Source organism: Camelus dromedarius, chromosome 10, assembly GCF_036321535.1.
Source record: "Camelus dromedarius isolate mCamDro1 chromosome 10, mCamDro1.pat, whole genome shotgun sequence".
In the NCBI taxonomy this organism is placed as follows: domain Eukaryota; kingdom Metazoa; phylum Chordata; class Mammalia; order Artiodactyla; family Camelidae; genus Camelus; species Camelus dromedarius.
Window position 1 is genome coordinate 24100620 of NC_087445.1, and position 24748 is coordinate 24125367.

The 24748-nt window shown below is 43.8% G+C and overlaps 1 protein-coding gene and 1 long non-coding RNA gene across 7 annotated transcripts in view; one reads left to right on the top strand and one right to left on the bottom strand.

Moving 5' to 3' along the window:
* Window positions 1–16404, bottom strand: part of LOC116152625 (uncharacterized) — a 61249-nt gene extending 44845 nt beyond the window's left edge. The window contains exon 1 of the long non-coding RNA XR_004136154.2: window positions 15863–16404. This is a non-coding gene — a long non-coding RNA (uncharacterized LOC116152625). The remainder of the gene's footprint in view (window positions 1–15862) is intronic.
* Window positions 16405–18496: 2092 nt separating this feature from the next.
* NFIB (nuclear factor I B) overlaps window positions 18497–24748 on the top strand; it is a 228415-nt gene continuing 222163 nt past the window's right edge. For 2 of the 6 annotated variants that reach the window (XM_010988175.3, XM_031449722.2), the window contains exon 1: window positions 19033–19714. In XM_010988175.3, the coding sequence (XP_010986477.2) occupies window positions 19685–19714 (30 nt within the window). In that variant the 5' untranslated portion in view covers window positions 19033–19684. Of the gene's footprint in view, window positions 19715–24748 lie in introns of all 6 variants that reach the window. The other 4 variants (XM_031449721.2, XM_031449725.2, XM_031449726.2 and 1 more) reach the window with 4 other exon arrangements.

The following is a 24748-nucleotide window of genomic DNA, read 5'->3' on the forward strand; positions in this document are numbered from 1 at the left end:
AATTGTTCAGACATAAAAGAGTAAATATCGTATGCTTCCCTGTATACAAAGTTCAAAAACAGAAAATATAAGCGTGTGTTGTTAGGAATCAGAATGGCAGTTATCTTTAGGAAGGATGGTGTGGGTAGTAACTGGCAGAGAATGGGGTGGGGTTTCTGGATTGCCATTAATTTCCTGCTTCTTAAAATGGATGGTGGTGATGTGGGTTATTCATCTGGCTGTGTACTTATAATGTGCACTTTTCCACACACCTGTTGTAGAGAGGTTGGTTCTCTTCATTGCTATATAATGTTCCATGGTATGACTGGATAATTTGTTTTTTGTAAAACTGGGAAGAGGGATTGTGGGGTGGTCACTTCGGTGGTCCCGTTTAGGCATCCGAAGAATGAACCCGACGGCTGAAGTGCCTCCTTTCTCCTTAGTGACAACGTCTGAACTGGCCTTCAGTGTTGCTCTGTCGTTGTGCTAAGGTTGCCCACATTTACGGCTTCCTGTTAGGGAATTGTGCATCCTAGAATGAGCCCCAGGGGAAAGAGGAGCGATTTCAAAGCTGGGCAAAAAGCCACTCTGTTGGGGGGAGGGGCATGCCAGGGAGAGGAAAACGTTAGCATAAAATTGGTGGCTAAGAGCCAAGGGTCTGGAGCCAGACTGCCTGGGTTCAAATCCTACCTCTGAAACTTGGAAGCTATTGACCTTGGGTTATTAACTTTCTCTGTACACTACTTTTTCGTCTGTAAAATGGAAACAATACTGTACCTGTTACTATAGGATGGTTCAAATTAAGAAGATTTAATGAGTTAAGATGCCTCCTAAGTGCTACAATGTGAAAATGGGCATAAGTCAGCTTGAAAGGGAAAACGCTGCTCTAAGTTTTCAGGCTCACAGGAGGCTGCGAAGGAGAGCCCAGGATGGGTCTAGATCAGCTGCCCGAGCTCCACAGCGCCCCTCAGAGGCTGCTCCCTCCCCTCATCCTCACTAGGTGCCCTGGTTGACTGTATATAGCAAAAAGCTTTACACATTTCTCTCTTTCTTTCTTTTGATAAACATCTCTCAAGGTTTTGAGAATTCTCAGACCATCCCTTTGACCTCACAGGGAAGCCTAGCCAGCGTCCGAATTCAGACCACCACCACATAAACCCTATATCTCTGTTAGCTCCTCTCCCCCTCCCCATTCCACATCTCTCTCCTCTATGCTAGAAAATTGTTCGGTTTGTTCACACTCTACATCCTGGACATAACAGGTGCTCATTTGTTGCCTCAAGAGTTACAGCATCCTATTCCGTCGATGAATGCTGCTGTGTGTGTTGATGGGTTTTGAGGTGTTCTCAGTTCTTATCACTTGGGTAGCATCTTTCTATGCCTGTCACTAGACCAGCCCTTCGGACACTTTCCAGAGGACAAGAGCAGGGTCTGAGGTCTCTCCCTAAGCCAGGACCCACTGTGGGGCAGGCACTCTATCATGTGTAGGAAGGGACACTTGCTCAAGATGCTACCATATCTCCTACCTTTCTAGAGAGCACCTGGGAGTAAACTTGAGATAGAAACTGCCTCCCAGAAACTTCAAGCCAAACCACAGCCTCCTTTAGCATTAGGGAACTGGAGACATTGTGCTTTTTTTTTTTTTTTCCAGATTCCACATGTTGTTATATCATATGATATTTGTATTTCCCTGTCTGTCTTACTTCACTTAATATGATCATCTCTAGGTCCATCCATATAGCAGTATTTCATTCTTTTTTATGGCTGAGAAATATTCCACTGTGTGTATGTGTGTGTATGTATGTGTGTGTATATATATATATACACACACACATATATATATATACCACATCTTCTTTATCCAGTCATCTGTCGATGGACATTCAGGTTGTTTCCATGTCTTGGCTATTGTATATAGTGCTGCTGTGAACACTGGGGTGCATGGATCTTTTGAAATTAGAGTTTTTTTCTGGATATATGCCCAGGAGTGGGATTGCTGGATCATATGGTAACTCTGTTTTCAGTTTTTTAAGGAACCTCCACAATGTCCTCCACAGTGGCTGCACCAATTTACATTCCCACCAACAGGAGAAAAGAGGGTTCCCTTTTCTCCACACTTTCTCCAGCATTTATTGTTTGTAGACTTTTTAATGATGGCCATTCTGACCAGTGTGAGGTGGTACCTCATGTTAGTTTTGGTTTTCATGTCTCTAATAATTAGTGATGTTGCGCATCTTTTCATGTGCCTGTTGGCCATCAGGGATACCGCTCTTGATTTTTAAGGTATACTTGCAAATAAATGCTATGTGCCAGGCTCAGTGACACTCAGAGGGGCACTGGGGTCTGTCATTGTCACAGACCATGTTACCTCTTGTTTATCATCTCCCACCACGCTAGAAGGACAAGGACAGAGACAAAGAATAATCTGATAGTCAGATTCAGGAAATACTTATGAAGAAAGAACTACATTTCAGACACCTTCCTCTCTAGTCTGACACGGGATATTTTCTGATCCCCAAACAACCACCCTGACACAGGCATTATTTTCTTCTGCTCTTTTTGAAGGTGTGGAAAACTTGGCTAAGAATTATTTCATGCCTTGCCCAGAATCACATAGCTTTTATGTGGCCAGGTCAGGATTTGAACCCACAACTCCAATGCCTGTAAGTCCAAGTCTAAAGTCTCTATTCCATTACCTTCAGAACATGCTGGAGAATGAAAATAACCCTGTTACTTTCTGTCATGCCTTGTTTTCGACCCAAACTGGTTCACCCAGCTTGATAAGTTCTTTAATCACCACAGGGTACTGAATGAATCATGGCTATATCCAAAACTCAAATCCACATTCAAAGGAGGGAGATCTAGCCCATCGATAATATTTTAAAAGAATGTGCCTGCGGTTCTAAAGGCCCTTTCAAATGGAGAGTGATAAAAATGCTTTACGGAATACTTGTAAAGCCTCCCAAGGCAACTCCTGTGATGGGGCCACACTCCCCTGGCTGGTTACCGCCTTGCTCCGTGTTCTTTGTACTGCTCTGCTACAGCCAGAGGCTTTGGAATTAGGACTGAGATTAGGAGCCCCGTGACCTTCCCTTGGTGACTTAATCTCTCCCTGCCTCAGGCTCCGTATCTTTAAAAGAGCTGAGATAATGTATGTGACATACTGAGCAGAGAGCAGAGCCAGAGTTAGACCTCGGTACGTGGTAATTATTATCACTTGTCATGACACTCATTTTAACCTAAGGTTGGGGAAAACCGTTGCCCCAGGGGAGGCCTTGCTTAATGAAGGTACTGCCATTGGTCCCAGCACAGGAGAAGATCCAGTTTGTAGATCATCAGTTAAAATACTCCAGAAGAAACCTGCATATCTGGACCACAGAGAAGGGAACACTGGGCACAGAGGGTCTGGCCTCCTCAGTGCAGAGTCGTGGGCCCACACTGCTCAACTGAGATGCTGCTCTGGCCAGAATAAGAGCCATTCAGACCACTCTGTGAGTAAGCCCAGAGCCTGAGTGAACGGGGACCTCTTCTGCACCCGCCAAGAGTAACTGTAGATGCCATGTGTGCATGATGCATGAGCTTCTCAATTATTTACCGTCTTGACTCCGTGATGTTCTGTGTGCTCCCAGGTCCTCCTCCACTGGGGAGCAGAACCGAGAGAGGAGCGTTCTGTCTACAGAACAGAGCGCTACAGGCAAGAGCGAGCTGCACGGGACACTTCGTGGCAGTGACAGCACCTGCCACTGTCCTCCAACCCCACTTTCTAGGCAAATCTCTAAGAATTGCCCACATGAATACAGAGATCAGGCACTCTTACATGGCCTACATTTTTATTACTTTTCATAAAGCCCATTTGTTAAACCATAGCTAATAATGGCTCATTGTTTTAAGCTTTTGTAGGATTTTCCAAAATCTTAAATTCATTTAAAAAAAAAAAAAAGAGAGAGAGATTCTTGGTTTCACGGTGTGTCCTGATTTAATATTCGGAAGATAGACTCTCTGCACAGATAGGGGATTTTAAAAATTTTTTTTATTTTCCAGGACAGCGGTCATCTGCGCGGGTGTGTGTATGTCACCACATCTCTATGGTAGGTCTGATAGGAATATATCAAAATATCAAAGTTTTTTTACTTTTTAATTAGGTAGTTTCTTCATCAACTACAGCAGATGGGATGTTATCACCATAAAGTGATCAGCTTCCCTCACTCGCGTTCTGATAGTTTGTGTTTAATGAGAGAATGAACGAGAGTCCCTGTGAGCAGGGCCGGGTCTGTGGGGGTTCAGGTGTCTGGCTTGTGGACATCAAATGTTTATTATGACCCAGAACAAAAAGGTGGCGGGTGGCTAACCTGGGACATTTCAGTCTGTAGAGGAGGCTGTGGTCAAGGCAGTTCTCGTGAGGGTGTTGCACTGGCACACAGAACCCCACTTGCCCACAGGCTGTGAAATAAATGTGAACACACAAGGTGCTCGTTTAGCGTCAGGAGGCCCCGTTTACGATGCTGGCAATGCTTTTCGTTAGCCTTACAGCCCTCAGCAAGTCACTTTACTCTCTCTGACACTTGTTCTCTATTTTCCGTCTATAAGAAGAGCATTTGACCTAGATCAAGGGTTGTAAACTCAGGGGACTACGAGGGGAGTTGGTAGCCTGTATAATGGGGCAGAGAGTGGTGCGGGTGGTGGAAACCCAGCCCCACTAACCGGGGCAGCAGCTACTCTGCTCCATCCTGTGGGCGACACTCATCCAAAATACGTCTCACCTTCCACTTTTTCAAGAGAAGCAGGGTATCTGGATTTTCAAGGAAAACATCTCAACTTTTACATGCTGACAGTGAAATCAACATTAAAAATATAAGACCGCAAACCGCAGGATGTGGCCAGTTTATCTTCGTCTCTCGTCTAGCAGTCCCAAAAGTCTCTTCTAGTTTTAACGTTTTATAATATGGTGCCCTTTCACTAATATCAGTGACGTAAATAGAATGTTAAGTAGACAAGTGACAAAACAAAAGTCTCTCCACCTTAGATGATAACCGTGCAAATAGTGTATGTGCTTGGAAGCAAAGACTGGATTGGAATTTACACAAAGGGAACAAGTTTTTAGGGGCTGGGACTGTAGGTGAATGTCCTTTGCATTTTGCTAATTATTCACTTAACGTATCTCTGCTCTTTTTTGTTGTTGTTGTTCTATAACAAAAAAGAAAAAGATGATAAAAGAAATATTGAGGGCAGCTCAGAATGGTACCAGACATGAAGAGAAAAAGGGAGAGTGATATTTTGTATATTCTTGAAACTTGTATTTCTATCCTAACCTCCATATTTGCTTGCGAGCATCCTTAAACCATAATTTGTTACAAGTAGGCAGTATTAGTTGCACATAGATAAACCCTATGTGCCTGAAATTTCCCACCTAACACTGCTCCTCCTTTTTCCCCCGTTGTTTATAAAGATACTTTTAACATCATGAAGAACAGTGGTTTCAAAAGTTTCTCAGCTTTGTTAGTTTGGCTTCTGAATACATTATACATGGGTTTGGTTTGCTTTTGCTTTTACTGGGTGATGGAGTAGGAAAGGTACCTTACTTATTGACCCTCATGACATTTTCCTTTGCTTTCTATCAACACTGTTTTTGTTCTTCACATCCACTCAACTACTCATAAAGTGACCAGAAAATCAAAGGTTATTATTTAGTGTGTTTATTTGAAGGCTTTCAAGATACCCCACGGGAAGGTTACTCTTTTCTAAACAAACTTAGAAGAGAACATTAGCACAAAGGAAAGGAAGGCTTTTTGATTTTTTAATCATAAATGTAGAAATTCTCAAAAATCTATCCTTCCTTGCAAAGTAGCACCCAGCCCCAGGTCGGGACCCATACGAAGCATATGATGCATCTTTGTAGAAAGACTGCCTTTTCCTCTACTCCCTGGAATGCATCTAGGCTTTCTTAGGGAGTAAAGCCAGAAATGCAGTAAGTGATCTTCTTCATTAACGGGCAACTTGAAATGGTATCACCATGTTCTAGACGCGTCAAGAAGACTCTTGGATACTGAGGACAGTCAACCACAGGATGTGGATACAGGTGACCTGACTTTCACTTTCTTGTTGAAAATGGCCCACTGAGTAAAAGGCAGAATGGTCCTTTGCCAGGACTACACTGAAGGATCAATAGACTGTCTAGCGCTTTCTTGCATCCTGTTGCCTCACTGATTTCTGGATTGCCAGATGCTTCTGTTTTTTGAAAACGGTTAAAAAAAATACCTTAGTGATTCTGTTGTTTCAGAAAACTCACATATGGCACAAAATATCCTAAAAATTTTTTTTGAGAAAACACTTGCTTTTTCTTTGCTCAGTTTAATCATCATTACAGCCTAAATTCATTCAAATATATTGTTTTCTTTTTATGGGCATTTTGATGGTTGAAACTCTAAGTTTATATAAAAGAGTGAGTTAGCAAGTTACAAGGATTTATTTGCTCATACCTTCTTTTTTAAAAAAAAGTCTTAAAAACATAATAAGTAGGCTAATTAAGGTTGAGAATTTAACCTTCAAATTGAGAATTCATAGCAATTGAGGTAAAAATTATTATTTTTTTGAAGCTGGGAGACATCCTTGATTTATCACCATTGAATCAGAGAGCAGATTTTCCACACATTGAGTCATAACTAGAGCCTTTTTTTTTTTCCTTTTGGTAAACCACCTTAACCTGCTCTTGAAAACCTCTGGTTCATGTACAGAATGAGTCTGAGGCTGTCTCTGTTTAGCCTGTGAAATTTAACAAGACCGTAGCCTGGGGTTGGTGAGGCTGTGGGCCACACCACCATCTCAGATTTTTGATGACACCACAAACCACTTGAGATTTATTATGTTAGCAGATGTCATCAGATAAATGTGTGCACAGGTGCAGCAAGCAGTTAGCGAAAGAAAGGACACTGCTTGTGTCTATTTATTTTTGTATCCATACTCTCAATGGTTAGAAAGTGACCTGGTGTGTCTGTCCTGGGCGGTGTGGAGTTTTGACTCCATTGCAAGGGCTTATCCGGTAATCTCTTGAAGTCTTTTCCACAGATATAATTCTGTACTATGAGCTACTATGTCTTGTGGCAAAGACACTGTTTATTTTCACAGCCAGCGTCTAAAGAAGAGGCATAATGGATTCTAGCTAAGGACTGCTATAACCAATGAAAAATAAAAATAGTTACCAGAGGTGATTATTTATACTCGGGTATCCCTCTTACAAAACAATACACTAGATACCCAGTCTCCTAGCCTCGATAAAAGTGGTACAGCGATAGTTTTCATCTGTGGAACACCACCAAAATGCCAAAAGTTGGCACGTTATAAATGTCCTAATTTAAGCCTCTCTAAATGTTTTTAAAATAATTAAGAAGTAATTGAAACTATTTCCCAGAGGCAATATGAAATTTGATTTTTTATACAGGTTTAAATATTACGTGTTTTTCATTTCTAAAAAATAATCATTCCGTTGTTTTAAAAGATATGTGTTTACTTAGTACTGAGTCTTAAATATTCCACTGTTTTTATTATATACAGTAAATTTGTACAAATGCTAGCATAATAATGAACTAAATATAATAACCTAATGAATGAGTGTGTACCCTTTAATAATGAAAAATAATAGAAATAAAAACACACTTCCTATATTTTTGAGAAATAGAGAAGTAAGATAAAATAAACACCTTTGGTGTAATGACTGAAAATTACTGGTTTAGATGGGGTAGAGGAATTACTTCAATTATGACATAAAGCATTGTAATAATGCATGCCTTTTAGAAATAATTATATAGTGACTATTCTCAAAGATAAACACACACAGATGTTGCTTGTACACTAAAAAATTCTTAATTTGAAAAAAACATACAGAAGCTGCATTTACAATTAATTGGCTTTAGGGAAAAAAAACCCAGAAAATCTAAAGTTTCAGTGTAATGGAGAATCTTCTAGTAAGTTCTAAGAAATGAATTGTGCCTGTAACTAAAGGCAGAAAAAAATTAGCTTTCCTCCTGGAATCACTTCAGTTAGATGTGTCAGAGGGCCAAAATGCCAAGCAATGTTAGGTAGTCTTTATTTTTTTTTAATGAATAGTTATAATTTATAAAAAGATAGATATAAAAAGATACGAGACCTGAGTACATTCTAGGAAAGGCTTTTAACCAAGATAATTTGAATTTTAAAAGAAGCGTCTATTTTAAAGCACTTCCTAATTTCTACAGATGTACTTACATTGAAAAATATGAAAACTGGAAAAAATCAACCAATGTAGACTAGAAGACTGTGATCATCAGCCAATTAAAAGATTTGGGAGCAACAACCTGCTGAGGTGACTACACTTAAGTGAGACTGATTTCTATGGGACATGATTGAAAATTAGTCTCCTTATTTTATAAATCTTGGATATCATTTAATTATAGCATGTGTACATATTTGACAGAAGAATGATCGGTATAGGGGCAAGTATTCTTGTAAGCTTCACATGTCAAAAGAAACAAATGACATGCAAATAAAAAAAGACAATCTATGAAAGGCTGAACATGACAGACAGAGGTACGTTCTATTACTAAATAATATGCTTAGGAAGAAATCTTCTGACAGGTGACACTAAATCTAGATTCATCCAAGTCATCACCAGAGGCACAGAAAATCCTTCCCTTTTCCCTTTCCTGTTCCTTTTCCCATTTCATGTCTTAGGATATTTCCCAAAGAAAATTGGAATCTCTTTGTAATGTCATCTTTCCTTTGCGTGAAATAGATGTTTGGAAGGATTAGTAACTCTGCTATGGACTTCAAATAATTACAAGAGAGAAGGCTTTCTGAGGCACACTTACAAAAGATTTAGAATTTGATAACACTGTCCATTTAAACACTCCCTCCACCACCCTAAATAACTTTTCTTTTAATTTAGCTGCATTGAATTTTCATATTTTATATTTGGTTCCTGGGTGCTAAATGTGATTTACTTAACCGTGAAACTACTATTAGGAAATCCTAGAATGGAAACAGATCTGTTTGTTACCCACTTGAATTGACTGCCTGGGTAGACTGAATTATAGCTACACTAGCTAAGTGGTTAAAATTACCCAACCTGGAACAAGACAGACATTAAAAATTAATTTTCCTTGGGAAGTTATAGATAAGTGTGGAGACATATAAATGTGTGTGTGTCCCCATCCTTCATCTCCCTCCCCAAAGCTACGTAAATATACACTGTGTTACTTTTTTTCTGAAGGGAAATTGGGATCTCATACTAACCCATTTTAAAGTTTGGCATTTTCTAAAGTCCAGTTGGGTTAATCCAATTTTTAGCTTTCCAGTTACTATCACTGAAATTAGATATGTATACTATTCACATACAAACACCTGTATAATATGTACATTTTACATGTATAAATGTATGAGTATATGTGTGTGTGTATCTGTGTGTGCACGAGGAAAAAACTTTTTTTTTTGGTAATGAGGCCAAAATGTCTTCTTTGTTTTATAATGCTTATTGTAGGAACAAAGAACCTGAACAATGTTGTTTAAGTTCTCTTGTACTTTGAGGGTAAATATAATTGGGATTAAAATACTGACATGCTCACATTTAGTAGAGAGATGATAATTCATTGGGAGCTATTCCGGTCCCACTGGTAATCACATAATTGAACCAGGTTTTTAGAGGATATTTGAAGCTATTGTTGTCTGTTGTGCAATTACATAATTAGTCAGGATCTCTGTAATAAAATCGTTTCTAAACATATGTGGGTTAGTACTAAGTAAATTTAGGGCGAGTGTTATATTTTTATTTTTAATACTTCAGTTTTAAATCAGAATTATGTAAGAACTTTAACCGTTAAGCATTATTTTACCACACTACAGATGCTTAAGATACAAAAAACTAAGCAAACAACTTACATATATTTAACTTTTAAAAATATTAATCAAAAATCGCTTTATGAACATGAACCCATTGTCACTTCTCACCTAGAGTGTTTACTTCTGGGGACCCAGGGGTTGCATATTTCTTTGGTCTTGACTATTTCTTCCACCTATCCCTAAATCATTGACATTCACATGCATGGCTATAGAGACAAGTTAAAACTGCTCTCCGGGTTGCTTTGCTTTAACGGTAACGCTACGCAGTGAGGAACGTTTCAGAACTCCTGTTACACCGAAACAGACGTGGCCTTGCGAAGGAGACCGAGCAACGTGGCGGCAAATAGGGGAGAACACCAATCCCGGGCTCGTTACTACTATTTGGTGATGAGTCTCGCGCACGCCCGCGGGGAGGCCCCCGAGCGCGGAGCACAAAGGCGCGCGGAGCCCGGCGGCCCCGCAGACAGGCGGCGCCGCCGCCCTCCTCTCCCGCCCGCCCTCGCCGCGCTCCGGCCCCGCCCGGGCGGCACAAAGAGCGGAGCCGCCACTCGCGAGGGGCCCCCGCGCCGCGCAGCCCGCCACACCCACTCGGGCCGGCTCCCGCCTCCGCCGCCGCGGGCGCCCTGATGAATATGCATCACCGCGTGCCCGCCCCCGGCTCCTCCTTTCGGTTTCCTTCCCGCCGCCAGGCGGAAGCGAAGAGCCGCGCTTCCCGCGCGCCGGGCCGGCCGGGGCGGGTGGGGCCAGGCCGGCGGCGAGTCGGAGAAAGAGAAAGTCGGAGGGGAGGCGGCGGCGGCGGCGGCGGTGGCGGCGGCGGCGGAGCGCGGGCCGGGCGCGGACGGGGTGCGCGGGGGGCCGGCGGTTCCGAGGTAACCCCGCCGCCGGCCAGGCCGGTTCGAGGGTGGGGAAGGGGCGAGTGCGCGACCCCGCGCCGCGCGGACTGCGTGTGCCCCGCGCACCCCCAGCCCGGGGCGCCGGCGAGGAGGCATCCTTCACCGCCAGAGCAGCCCTGTTAAAACAACAATAAAACCCACCGAACACACACACACATACGCTCGCACGCACGCACACGCAGCGCTCTGGACGACGTTCAAGTCAACCACGAGAAACAGTCTTCTGCAAGTGAGAGGAAGCAAAACTGGCTACCCAGACAGACTGAGGGGCTGCCTGCTTTTAGACTTGACTTTAACCTCCTTTTTCTTCTTGGGCCAAGAATTGTGGCACTGCAGAAATAATAATTAAAAGCAAAAAAGTAAGACTACTCCTGGATTACATTTCTTTTTTTCGAACTAAACACAAAAAGCGACACCAAAACAACTCTTGAGAAAACTCACAGAGCTGAACCTGAGATAGTGAAGTCAGCGGCCCTGGATTGTGTTACAGACTCAAGCTCTCATTTATTTAATGCAATACAATGCGGTGGTATGTGACTTTGAAATGATGAGTTTTATTTGCTTGTCTAGGTCTTCCCACGCACCCCCTTCCACCCCAGACACAGATTTTTTTTCCTGTTTGTACATTTTAAAAGAGACTGTTTCAACTAAATGTCATTTCTGTTTCACGGGTTGAGCGATAGTGTTGGATTTCCAGACCTAATGCACATTTTTTTTTTTTTTTAGCTTTGGCATCTTTAGTATATATGTCACACTTTTATGGAGGGAATCTAGGTAACATTGTGCATCCAAAACGTGTGAAATGTAGCATTTTTCCTGCTTCAACTCTCTACTTTTCCTTATCTCCCCATGATGGAAAAAATTACTCTACAAATGATACTTTAGTTGTATATAACTTGTAGCCCATTCTCTTTTTGGAGCATTTTTTTCTTCCCTTTAAGGTGAATATGCACAGCATTGTTACATATTCTCATTTAAAGGTGTATTTATTTAGCTCTGATTGGTGTGTTGGAGTTTTTTACATCAATATTCTAAAGTTTAGTTACCCACCCCTTGTCCCTGAAGTTGCAGGATATAATTGTTAGCCCTCCTCCAACTCCCATCCCCTTAAAAAAAAAAAAAAGATTATGATGGATTTCTTCCCGCTCCTGCTAATACTTTTTTTTCCTGCCCTGCTGTTTTTGCTCTAGGATATTTTCCCCTTTGCCTAAGTCTGTGTGTGTGTGTGTGTGTGTGTGTGTGTGTGTGTGTGTGTGTGTGTGTGTGTCTGTGTGTGTCTGTCTCCCTTTTCCCTTGTCCTCTCTCCGCCAGTATGTCTGGGACACATTTTAATGCACAATATCCCATCCATTAAGTTGTGGTTGAATGCGGAGTGTGTGAGGACTTGGCAGCTTTCAGGTTGAAGGGGGCGGGGAAGCCAGTTTCGACTTTGACACAAGATGCCGAAGTGGCGTGATTGGAATTATTAGTAGTGCTGTGAACATGGCCATCTTCTCCTCTGGTTAGAAGAACTGCCATTGAACTTGAGACGGGACAGACAAGATCTCCAACATCCCTACCCCCACCCTCACCCCCCAAGTACAGTAGCTGGCAGGGAAAAGGCGCCAAAATACACAAGATTAACTCTAACTTTCTTAGAAGGGATCCTATAGCACCATCCTTTGTAATTTTAACTTTCCAACGGGCAGGAAAAAGTTAACTTTTGAACCCATACTTCAACAGATATTTAAATCAGCCCTAAAATGGAATAAATCCAGAAAGTCATACACACATGCTTATGTGGTTAGAAAAGAATGCACATGTAAATAAGCAGGGTGCATGTGTGTATCTGACTGGGGAGTTCAAGATTTAATCAAAATCAGCATTAGTGTGACTTCTGAGTGCATTTACTGTACTGTGAGGCAAAGAAGCTGACCTTTAAGCAGCCTAAGTAAAAACTGCAAAGAGTTGTGAAACACAAAACGTTGTGGTTTCCAGTTTTACATTTGGGGTTTGATGTTTTCATTTAATGGTATGAGAGATGGAGAAAGCTCCAGCGCTGAAAAGTCCCTATTAAATCATATGTGGGCAAAGGTCAAGCACTCCAACTCACTGATACAATATACTGCAGATTCCTGCCTAACTGATGGAGAGCACAGGAAAAAGTGCTTGGGCAATAAAAGTATTAGAAGGGTAATTATCGTCCGTGGTTGGGACTGCATTCTTGTGCACTGGGAAAAGGTTTTTACTGGCCCTGATGAATTTTAAAGCTGAGTATTGTTGAAAGCTGTTTTTAATAGGAAATTGATTAGCTGAGTGTTTCATACAATAAATGGTGACAGTTTCATTGTTTGATGTCCAAAATAAATTCCTTTTATTCTTTAGCAGACATAGGCATCCATTTAATTTCAAGATGGTCAGACTGAGCAGCAGCATAATTATGAGTAAATGTGATGTCACAAACATCTGTAACGTTGCTTTTGGAACCTATGACATCACACAATTTGGCAATATTATTGCTTTGGAATTTATTAACTCACTGTGTGTTGTAAAAATATTTCAGATAAAGTGTACTTGTATATATATATTTTGTATAGGCCCAACTGTTTGTCTTCTGTCTTCGTCATTGTGCAACTGTTTGCTAAATTTTACTTTGTACGTTAAAATGCACAGTCCCGTGGTTATGCATGCATTGTTTTAATTTTGAAGCAGAATGGCAGTTTTCAAGGAAAGAAGTAAAGAAAGGGGTGCAGAAAGTTTGAGTTGGTTTGCAATGCCCTTTCTACACTTTTTAATACAGAACATAAAGATTACTTGGGCATTTTGGATGGTGAAGCTTTCTAAACAGCTCTTTAAAACCGATCCATTTTCCTGTCCCAAAGGCACATGTAACTGGGTAACAAAAGCCGATTTACATTTTAGAAATAAAATGATAGCATAGTTTTACATTAAAGTTCAGCTATTTTGAAAGAGGACAATAGCTACAACTCTCTCAGGATCAGCAAAGAAGATGTGTATGAAAAAGCGTACGTAACTTTTGAAGAACTGTGAGTGAAACAAGGCAACTATTACCGTGATTTTCAAAGTTTAAAATAAATCATGCAAAAATTACAGGGCAACTGCTGACTTTGTAATCCCAGAAAGCAAATGTCTTCAGGAGTCGGGGATCTCTGTTGATGAACTGGCCTCCTTTCTGTAGAGAAGTGGAAACCAGCTAACCTTAATGGAGGAATCTGGCCAGTCCGTGTTCAGATTCAGTGGTGGCTTGTAAATGTGCCCGAAATGTAGGCACATTTAGTGGGTTGGTATTTTTTATAAACAGTCGAGTACAGGCATTTCAGCAGCGACATTATTAACAGCGTCATTTTTCTCATTTAGTTTCGTCCTCAGGGGACACCAAACAGCTCCCAGAGGATGGAAAAAAAAAAAAAAGTCCACGGTTATTTATTCATTTCAGTGAAAGGCGAAGCGCTGGCAATGGGGGGTGGGGAAGCTAACCGGTTGTGAATTTTCTAGTAGGGAAAAATTGCTACCCTAATTTGACAGTAGTAGTTTAAGGGCTGAGAGAGCTGGGCATGATTTTGCAATTCCCATCAAGTGCAGGCAATTTCAGTACTTGTTGGTTGTTTATATATATGCTTTTGAGTAGACTTTTGATGTTCTTGCTTGTGGAGATAAAATTGGGTTTTCCAGGCTACACATGTATGATTTTTGTGGTTCATTTGGAAGAAGAAAATGTCCCTGGGCATGGTGTAGTGGATACTTGCAGTTTTGCAGGCCTGTTTCCTGGGGTCAGGAGGTCACCTGTCTCTTTTGTATTTCTTTTTAAAATATTGATATTGGCCCTGCTGCCAGGGTGTGTGGAATTGTTGAGCCTCCCCTCAAATCACATGCAAGAGCTAAAAAAAAAAAAAAAAAAAAAAAAAAAAAAGAAGAAAAGAAAAGAAAGAAAAGAAAATCATGGAGTGTATTGAAAATGACAACTTTGTTAAGCTTCAAGAAACCTTTCCCTAAACTGCTCCAGATTTGCAACCTGTCACTGAGTTTCTTTAGAAGGGAGAAGGTTAAAAGAAAATCAGTATTAGAAGACACTTGAGATGTCAAGCTCTTCTCTGGAGGTCAGTGCAATGCTCCAATTGGGTAACACTGCTTACTTTTCCAAATATACAATTGAGTTCTGAAAAATCCAGTCGCCTGAAGCACTGACACTCCAGCACTTCTTGAAATCAATAAACTGTCAGAAAAGAAACTTTTCTCCCTACAAGGTGGCAGGGAATAGGTGATCTGGGGAAGAAGTCTTTAGGAATTCTGAAATATCAGATTTTCCTGTGGCTGCAGATGCCTTTCACTTCTTTCTGGCTCCTCCAGCCAGATTTAGGGGTGAATAAAAGTGGCCTGTCTTAACCCTTTCAGTGAGAGAGAGAGAGAGAGAGAGGGAGAGAGAGAGACAGAAAAGTAAGTTTAGGGAGGTAGGTACCAGTCTAAAAAGTATTTGGCCCACTTTGGTAGTATTAGAAGCTTTTCAAAAATATGTTAAAGCCACTCTTAATACCATAGCGCAGAAATGCTGGGGAAAAGACAAAGTGAATAAAATACTGTGTGTACTTTCTCACTTCCTCCTCTCTACTCTTCTACCTGGAATTTAAAAGATTGGCATTTCTGAAACCATAGATAGTGGTCAAGTGTTGTGGTGAGAGCAGCCAGATGTTCCACACACCCAAATCCATCAGCCCCTCTTTACAAAAGGCTTTCTTAGAGTTCATCCTGGGAAGACCTGCAGTGACCTTGGCATTTGACTGTACAAGAAGCAGCGTTCTGGGGGAGGAGTGGGGCGCCGTCAGCCCTCCGCCCATGGCTCCAAGGCCTGAGAGGACAGTCAAAGCCACATAAACTGAGCATCCCATAAGCTGCTCTGCATGTCTCTGTTGTTCATTTTCTTCCTTTTAGTTTCCCCCCATCTCATCATTACTCCTTTCTTATTTTCCTTTTTTCTTGGAACCAAATCCAAACCCCAAACTACCAAGCCTCCTCCAGGCTCGTCCAACTGTGCCCAAACATAAGTGCCCTACAAACATGGAGAGATTGGAACCCCTCAGTGATGGGCCTGGGCGGCCCCAGACATCTTCACTACACTGGGGTCTTACCTGGGTCTGTCGCTGTTTCTTCACCCCTGGCGCTGCTGCGGCTTTGGTGGGCTCTTCTGTGTGAGAGTTGTCAATTTTTCTTTTTTCTCTTTTAAGCTTGTGAAAAACTTTTGGATACAACCTAGTTTTGGTGGCAAAAGGATACCGTGTTTCTGTTGGTAAGGGAAACCAATAAAGGAGGAGGGGTAGCAACGTCTGCACACACTTGCTCAGCTCTGGGCCTCTTTTGCCAGGGGACAGCGGCTGGTTCTGGGATCTCTGGCTGAACGGAGCGCTCTCTGGGTGCCAGGATTTCACTGGGGGTGGTGTGGTGAGGAGGGAGGGAAGAAGGGAGGGAGGGAGAGAAAGAGAGATGGGCGCTTGATTTTTAAAGAGACCCCGAAATAATGGCTTCTGTAAGAGTCCAGGCATTCAAAGAGGTGTGTTCAAGGACAGGAGTGCATTCGTGCCAAGGGGAATGTCTTTTATGGTAAATTAACTCCGGTTAAATTGAATATTTGTTCAAAGGGAAACTCCAGTAGTTAAAGCTGGTATTATCAGTAGCGCTTCCCCGCCCCCCTCCCCACAGACTCTGGTATGAGGGTGAGAAAAGGGATGCAGCATAATGTGCAAAACAAAGTGATGCTTTGGGGATTTTTTTTTTTTAAATCTAGGATGAGATCGCCTCAGAATTTCTGAGAGAGAAATGAGTATTTATTTGGATTAACCCGGACTGTCACCTCATTTCTTTCATCTATAAAGACTGTCAACTTTATCCTGGCTTTTCAAAAAGAAGAAATGACCCACACAAAGGAAATTAACGTTGTCAGAACGCTGACTAGAGGATTTGCCTCCGGGGGAGCGGGGAGGCCGCTCCCGGCGGTGCGTGCCGCAAAGGGTTAACTCGGGAGGGTTCTCTAAATTTCCCCGACTTTACCTGTCTTCCCAGATCCAACGCTCCCCCTCCAGCCCCTGGCCTCCTCAACTCCCCGCCCCCCTCCTTCCCCAGCGCCTTTCTTCTTTGGGCTCTTGGTTTACGGGGGCTGCAGCTGGTAGACTTGGCAAGCTCGCCTCATTAAGAGCGCTCTTTGAAAACGGACTGTGTTTGAGCATTTCCCTAATGAGGACAGGACGGGGTTAAAAAGTGACCATTTCATGGTTGACTTGAACCTGCCTACTTTTCTTGATGTGTCGTTGTGAAATGCTTGATGTGGATAACTCCCACTTGGTGAAGGAAAAAGTCACTGGTTCCTTCAGGTCCACTGAGGGGGAGTGAAGGGTGGGGGCAGTGGGCAGGAGCCGGAGAGACTGAGAGAGAGAAGAAAGTTCAGGGGGAAAAAAATCGAGACGGGGCAAGCGAGGAAAGGAGAAAAGGGGAATCAGAGGAGAGCCTCAAAACGGCCCCAGAGCACAGCTGGAGGCGGGGGCGGCCCCGCCCCGGGGCTGGGGCCGTCGAGTCCCCTTCGCGGCTCCCGGCAGCCCCAGGCTAGGTAGACGCTGAGCCCTGGCACTCACTTTTCCTCTCTCCATTGTCTGCACAGCCTTTGCTTCCACCTCTCCCCACCCACCCGCGGCCGAAAACCGGAATTTTGGGGGCGGGGTGTGTGTGTGTGTGTGTTTGCGCGCGCGTGTGCCTGTGTGTGTGTGTGTGTGTGTGCGCGCGCGCAGAAGGGGTGCAAGGCAAACCGCCGGCCTCAAAAATCTCCCAAATCAAGTTCATTCACTCGGGGCCCGCCGCTCGCCGAGGGGTGGGGGCGGGGCCTCGCACGGGAGCGAGGCGGGCGCGGCCGCCTCTGCAGGGCGGTAGCGGCACACGCACCCCGCTCGCGCGCGCGCCCGCCCGGCCCGCAGCCCCGGGCACGCCGCGGCCCCGCCCAGCCTGCACCCCGGCGGGGCCAGAGCCGCTTTCCGCCGGCGCCCCGGGCCCCGGGGGGTGGGGATAGGGAGAGAGCCAGAGGGGCTGCAGGAGGAGGAGGAGGAGGAGGAATAGGAGAAGGAGGAGGGAGCAGGAGGCGGCGGTGGCGGCAGCGCGGCCCGATCCTCCCTCTCCGAGCGAGGCCACGTGCACCGGGTACCCCCAGGGAGGGCGGCAAATCGCGGCGAGGCGCGCCGCTTCTGCGGAGCTGCCCCGGGGCGCGGGACTGCGGAGGGAAGACCCCGGAGGGCCCCACCCCCACCCGCGCCGGCGCGCCCCAACTACTTGAGCCCAAGTTTGCTCAAGCCCCCGCCTCCCAGGCCTCCCCCTCCTCCTTTCAGCCCGCCGGCGCGGCGGACCGCGCCCGCCCCGGGTGCGAGAGTCGGCGCCCCAGCCTGGGCCCCGGGGCGGCCTGGGTGTGAGGGAATTTTCCATTCGTTCCTTTCTCGGGCTCAGTCCGGCTCAGTGCTTCTCCCACTCGGAGGTTCCCGCGGCTTAAAGAGTCCGCAGCAAGCACCGAAATACCTCTTCCAGGGAGGGTTTTTGGGGGTGTGTACGTGTGTGTGGAGGGGGGTGCGGGACTTGCCCAAAAGGCGGAAAGAAGATCTATTAAAAAAAAAAAAGTCGTGGTTCTGTTGAACTGGTATGAGACCTTTCACAAATGAGAGAGAGAGAGAGAGAGAGAGAAGCAAGAGGAGGAGGAGGAGGAAGGTGGGGGGCGGGGGGTGTGGAGAGGCTGGTGCAAAAGGAATGCGCGTTTGCAGGAGGAGGAGTAAAGCGATGATTGTGTAATTAAATAATAAAACAATCCTTAAGTCTGATTTGGAGAGAGCTCGAGCGGGGTCCAGAGGGTGGAACCGGTGAATTTTTCAACTTCCAAGTTTTGCAACGAAAGAAAGCGAGAGAGGGAGGGGAAAAAAGAGCCCAGAGCAGAAAAGAGAGGAGTTTGGAGCCGAGCTTGAGAGCGGGATTTATCGTTTGGGATTTTTCAGGAGCGCGTTCCGATCCCCCTGGGCTCTGGGCAGCGGCGGCGGCAGCAGCAGCCTCCTCGCTCGGCCGGGTCAGACGCGGGGCGAGGCGGGCGGGCGGGCGGCCGGCCGGGCGTGGAAGAGCCGGCGCGGGCGGCGGCGGCGGCGGCTGCTGCCGGGGACCGCGCGCCGCGAGTCTCTTCCGCCCGGGAGACCTGCGCTCGCGCCCCCTCCCTCACCGCGCCCCCTCCCTCACCCCGGCCTCTCCCGGCTCCCCCACCCCACCCCGCCCCCACCCCCACCCCGGCCCTCTCCCGCGCGCGCCCTGTCACCCGCGCGCACTCGCTCACGCTCCCCCTCGCGCACACACATGGTCGGCTCGCGGCAAAGTTTCGCCTGCGATCGCCACTCCGGGATCCTGCCGCAGTGCTCGGGGCTGTAACCTTGAACTTTCCCAGCGCGGTGACACATTCTCCTCGCTCTCCCTCCCGCCTTCTCTCCTGCACCCCTCTCCCCGCCTTTTTTAAAAAAGCATTTCACCACCAACCACCACCCCAATCCAACCCACACCGAACCTTCGCGCACCCCTTAGCCCCCAACAACAACAACAACAACAACTGCAAAACAGAAAACAAATCCCCAAACCCAGGCGAAAAGCAGCCAACACCGGCGGCGGCGGCGGCGGCCTCGGCGAGCACGGCCAGCGCGCTCGGACTGCAGGAGGGTTAAAAGTGTAGATTGGATTTCACCCCGGGAAATCTAGCACGCCGAGTGAACTTGAATCTTTGGCTATTTAAGGAGGACTGGGTTTGTTGTGAAGTTGCGGTGATCCAGCGCAAGAGCCCCGTCCTGATTGATCGCATCGTGGGGCTCAGATGACTGTAAAATGAATAGATGAAATTCTTGCTTCTCGAAGATATTCTTGGGCATCTCCGGGAAAGTGCGTTTTAAGGCGAAGTCATGATGTATTCTCCCATCTGTCTCACTCAGGTACATGTCTCGGTCGCTCTCGAGCTTTCTCTGTAGCCCGAAATGCCTTTGTTTTGTTTTGTTGCTCTCGTCTGCGGACAATTAATGGCTTAGTTTACCTCCGCACACCCTGGTCGCCCGCAGAAGAAGTGGCCGGGAGTTGCGGCGGGGTTTGCAGGGTAGCGTGGGAGCCGGCGCGCGGCCTCTCGCCCACGGCCATCGCGCGCGCCCAGCCCGGCGCCCTGGGCACGGAGAGCGGGCGCCCGCGCGCGCTGCCAGGGCGGCTGGGCCGGGCGAGGCCGCCGGGGGCGGGCAGGGCCCGGGCCCGCGAGCGCTAGCCCGCGCGCGGCCCCCGAGTGCCTGCTGCGCCCCTGCCCAGGGTGCCCGCCGCCCCTCTTGGTCGCTTGCGCGCCGAGGCGGACTCCGGCTTTAGAGGAGCTTAGGCGGGGACTGAGCCCTTATAAACAACCCGTGAACTTGGGTGATGGGACTCCAGCAGGAGTCCTTGTGGGCGCCTCCGGACTCCGATGCAGGCAGTGGGCGGGCGACGAAGCGAGTCGGAGGTTGTGGTCCGGGGGACCCATTCCTTTCCTTAATTTGGGGATCTGAAACTCTGGTCTATCGCTCTCCGCACTTTGAGGTTTCCAGTGACCACACCACAAAGGCGGTCTTTAAGTTGACTCGAGTTAGTTGGTTGTAGTGAAAGTTAGGGACTTTTAGAACCTGTTCGTTTCATGGAGACCTGTTCATTTGACGATATTTGGGCGTAGGTCGTAAGGCAGAAAGTAATATTGGAGAAGTAAGGTCATTTTACAAATTTTCACTTTGAAAATTGTCCTAAGGCTTTAGGAACAGTATTATGAAGTAAAATACTGGCTTTATACATTTTTAAGAACACAGTTTATATAATTTTAAACCAGCCGGTTAAATGGTAGAGTGGCGAGACCAAACAGACCTACCTGGGGCCAGCTTTCATCGCTGCCCAGCTAACTAACCAACTGAAGAACTAACTAAATATCTTAGCCCAGAGTTGTTATTTGAAGAAGTATTTTAAACCTCTAAAGATATGGGACAGTAAACTTCAGTGTTTAGAAGGATGTGTCATGATTGGTAATTGATAACCATTTTCTTTGACATTAGTTTAAAAGCTGAACAGTTAAAGAAGTGTCGCTTAGTATTAGGTGTGTTACAATTTTTAAAAAATCCAGTATCACGATCATGCATTTTTATAATGGACAAATGATTAAGATTTCAATTGTATGACAATTAGAAGCCATTGTGATTCAAAAGGACTGAGGCATTCATAAATTGTGAATGAAGATGAAAACAATGATAAGGCTTATTCAGTGATTGGATACAGTCCTGTAGCTTTTTGGCTGACACATTTTTTATTGTTTATATTTTGTTTGGCATCTGAGTATGATTAACTTAGATATGGCTATTTTCAGCAAGTAAACGTGCATTTTAATTTAACAAAACTGCAAAAGTGAGTTGCTGAGCTATTTGTATTTTTAAGGTTGTGAATAATGGCCAATAAATATGATGATGAAACTGTTTCAGGTATAACGAATTGCCTTCAGTTGCAAAAGTTACCTTTCATGTTACCCGTCAGTAAGTTTTTTTTTTCTTTTTTGTCTCTCTTTCTGGTAAACCACATCCATTTGCTACTATTTTTACATTATTGAAGCATAGTTCAAATAAAACAAATTGAGGTAAGCTTTTCACTTACAGAGTGATGCACCGCTTACTCTCTCACCTGTAAAGGTTTGTTTTTCTATATTAGTTTTTATTTCTAGCATCGGCTTTTCAGAGACATTGCTAGTGGTTACATTGCATTTTTGGTTTCTTCTAAACATGTATTGAAAAGTCACCACCTTTATCTAAATTTGTGTAAGTTAAAAATAATATTGCAGCATCATGACGTATGGAATATTAGGAGCACATACAGCATAGTCATTTAGCTATCATATTAATATTCAAGGACACATACTTACCAATGCTAATTCATGATGACTAATACTGTCTTCTGTTTTAATAATATAAATCTAGGTTGACATATTGAAACTGTTTTGGGGATTTAAGGCCTATACTAGAGAAGAAATTTTAGCTTTAGAATTCTCACTTTAATATCTGCGTGGCTTTATAGGTAGCGTAAGGTGTTGCTGAAGTAAGGACACGTTAACGGTGGTGTTACTTTTATATCAGACCAATAGTTTAGTTTTGTATTACAAGAGCCTAAAAGCTGTAGCAAAACATTTTTTTAAAATGCAGAATAGAGAAACGTTCTTAATTGGTTGAAAACTTTACAAAATGTTGCAGTTGTTGCAGTAAGGTATCTAGGCTTTAGAATTTTCAAAAGGAGTTACAGTTAAAGTTGATATTTATCAAAGGGTTATTCAAAAGTATCAGTACATGGATATAAAGCTGTATTTATGCATCAGTATAAATCAGATGTAAAAAGAAAATTAAGAACCATAATGTAAAATTTAATATTTGCTTTTCCTAAAAATAGTGTAAACCTTTAATAATGTAACTTTCACTTGGCATGGTTGCACTGAATTTTTTTCTTTCATTGTCTTTCGAGTTCTTTAGGCACATTTACAAAAATGGTTTATTGTTATATAGCAGTGCTTCAAGAACATCTAGTGTTTATTCCTCCACCTCTATATTGGTCTAACTTTCCATCCCTTTTGTGGAAACCATTGTTTCTGTGAAGAAAAATAAATATTTTCAGTGGAATTAGGACTGTTTACTTTTATACTTGAAATTTGTAATTCGGTTATTTATTTTATCAATTTAGTTCAGGTAAAGGAAGTTGAAAAATAGAAAGAATTACCGAATGCCAGTGTGTTTTAATACAAATTCTGAAAGAGAAGGTGGCATATTACCTTAGTATAGAGCCCCATTAGATCTTAGATCACTCATATGCTTTGCTTTCTTAAAAAAAAATAATTTTCAGAGTTGTTTAAAGTGTTATTATGGTAACCAGTTAATTAGGACATTTGAATACCTTAATCGCTTTTTTTTTTGATGAGGACAAGTTATTATGTTCCATATTCATGTCATTCAAAATCATTACAAATATACTGTAACTCAGCATTAAGAAACAGTCACACTGAGGAGGTGACATTTTAGGCATGTTAATACAGAGAGATATATGACTTACAGAGAGCCTCTACTTAGCAATTTTTGAAGATGTCTCCATGTCAGGCAAGTGTTTTACTTGAAAGGAACCCACATAATAGTAAAGCCCTGAAAGATATTTATAAGGCAACTGTGGACTAGGAAAGTTTGCTACTACTATTTATTCATAGGAAAAAAAGTATGTTTTAAAACATTACGTGGCAGCATTGGCTACAAACTCAAGGCAACCTTAAAAAACCTTTTTTTATGTGTGTATTTGCTAAGAAATTCCACATTCAGCCCTCAAATTTGCATTTTTGATTGTTTAAAATAAGTTATTAAGAATTTGAGTTTTATTACATGATCGATGACTTGAAATGCAAACAGATTTAATCAAAATTATGTTTGATGTCTTTATAAGAAAATGAAATGTTACTGAACATAGTACTTAAGGATGTGAAGAGTTACCACATTGCTTAACAGCTGTTAAAATAATAGTGCATTTTTAAAAGTGTGGCAAGAGTAAAGTGAGTGAGACAAAGCTCCCCCCCACCCCCAAGTACTCTTTACATCTCAAGTTTTTAGTTTGAGAGTGTATATGTACGTTTTTTAATCATATCAATAAATCACAGTAAAAGTCAGATTATAGGAAGTGAGTTCGCAAAGCGTGTTTGAGTCCACATTTCCTTGAGCAAGGTTTCCTTTTGCATATATTTCTGAGGGGCATAAACAAAGTTTTTGTAGTTACAGTGAACGCTGAAAGCATGGCATCAGAAAGTGTATGGAGATAGGGAGGTCTTATCATGGGCTGTGGTTGCTGTGAGCAGAGCTGCCTTCCCACACAAAGAACAGATTGTGGTTTAACTCTTTCCATGGCCTAGTTTAATGTGCTCGCATAGTAACTGAATTGTTCAGATCTCTGCTGGAAACTACTGATCGGTTTAATGATTTCCTCTATGGCATTTGGTTATGCCTCATGCTGTGATGTAATCATCTACATTCTGTATTGTTGTAAAATTTTGATTTAGACTTATTGTGCTGTAGGAAGATTTTATAGCAATATGTTCAAACACTTGATAACTGCATTATTGATTGGCTGGGAGGTAGGTACTCCTCTTCCGGACCTGAACTGCGAACTGCTAACATGCGCAGTCTTTAGCTTTAAAACTTCGAATATCATCTTAAAAATTAATTTGTAACTCTATAGGAGTTTGGGGGCATCTTCTTTGTGAGAGTGTCACTAATACTTTCATCATTTTTACCTACTGGAATTCATCAGTCTACTGATTAAATAGAATTTCTTCCACATAGTTCAGTGCGACCAGCACTAGGATGTAAATTCTAACTTGGGAAATAAACAGTTAGAGAAAGTTATTTTGTGGTTGGGGTGACAGTTGAGTGACCTGAAAAGTGGCCGCAGCGGAAGTTCTCATTTGTTTCAGATCTGGCCTTATTGCCCGCATACAGTGTGCACGCACTGGACGTTAAGCTCTTTTTCCGAACGGTAATAGGCCTGAGCTTATGAGACAGGTTTTACCTACGGCAGGAAGTAATGAAACACTGACTGCTTTGGGAAGTAACTTGAAATAACTGTAGGTGTATCGGATGGTCTGCCTCTCCTTGCCGCCTCCCTCCCTTAAAAAAAGGCTTAGATGAAACAGGCAGGAAAAACGCAGGAGCCTAAGGTAAACCCCGTAATTCACAAGACAGGATCTCTGTACGTGCAGAATCACAAGCCCATGCATTACGTGCACCCACAGTCCTGTCCGAGAATTCAGATGCGTAGCAAATGAATTGTATTGATTCCACAAAAGCAGTGAGTGACCAGCGGTGCTCTCCTGGTGTCACCCTGCCACCGCATGCAGAGACACAAAGAATGTAAAGTTGGTGCCAAGTTGCCATTTTTCATTGTTCACCTCAGATTGATTTTTA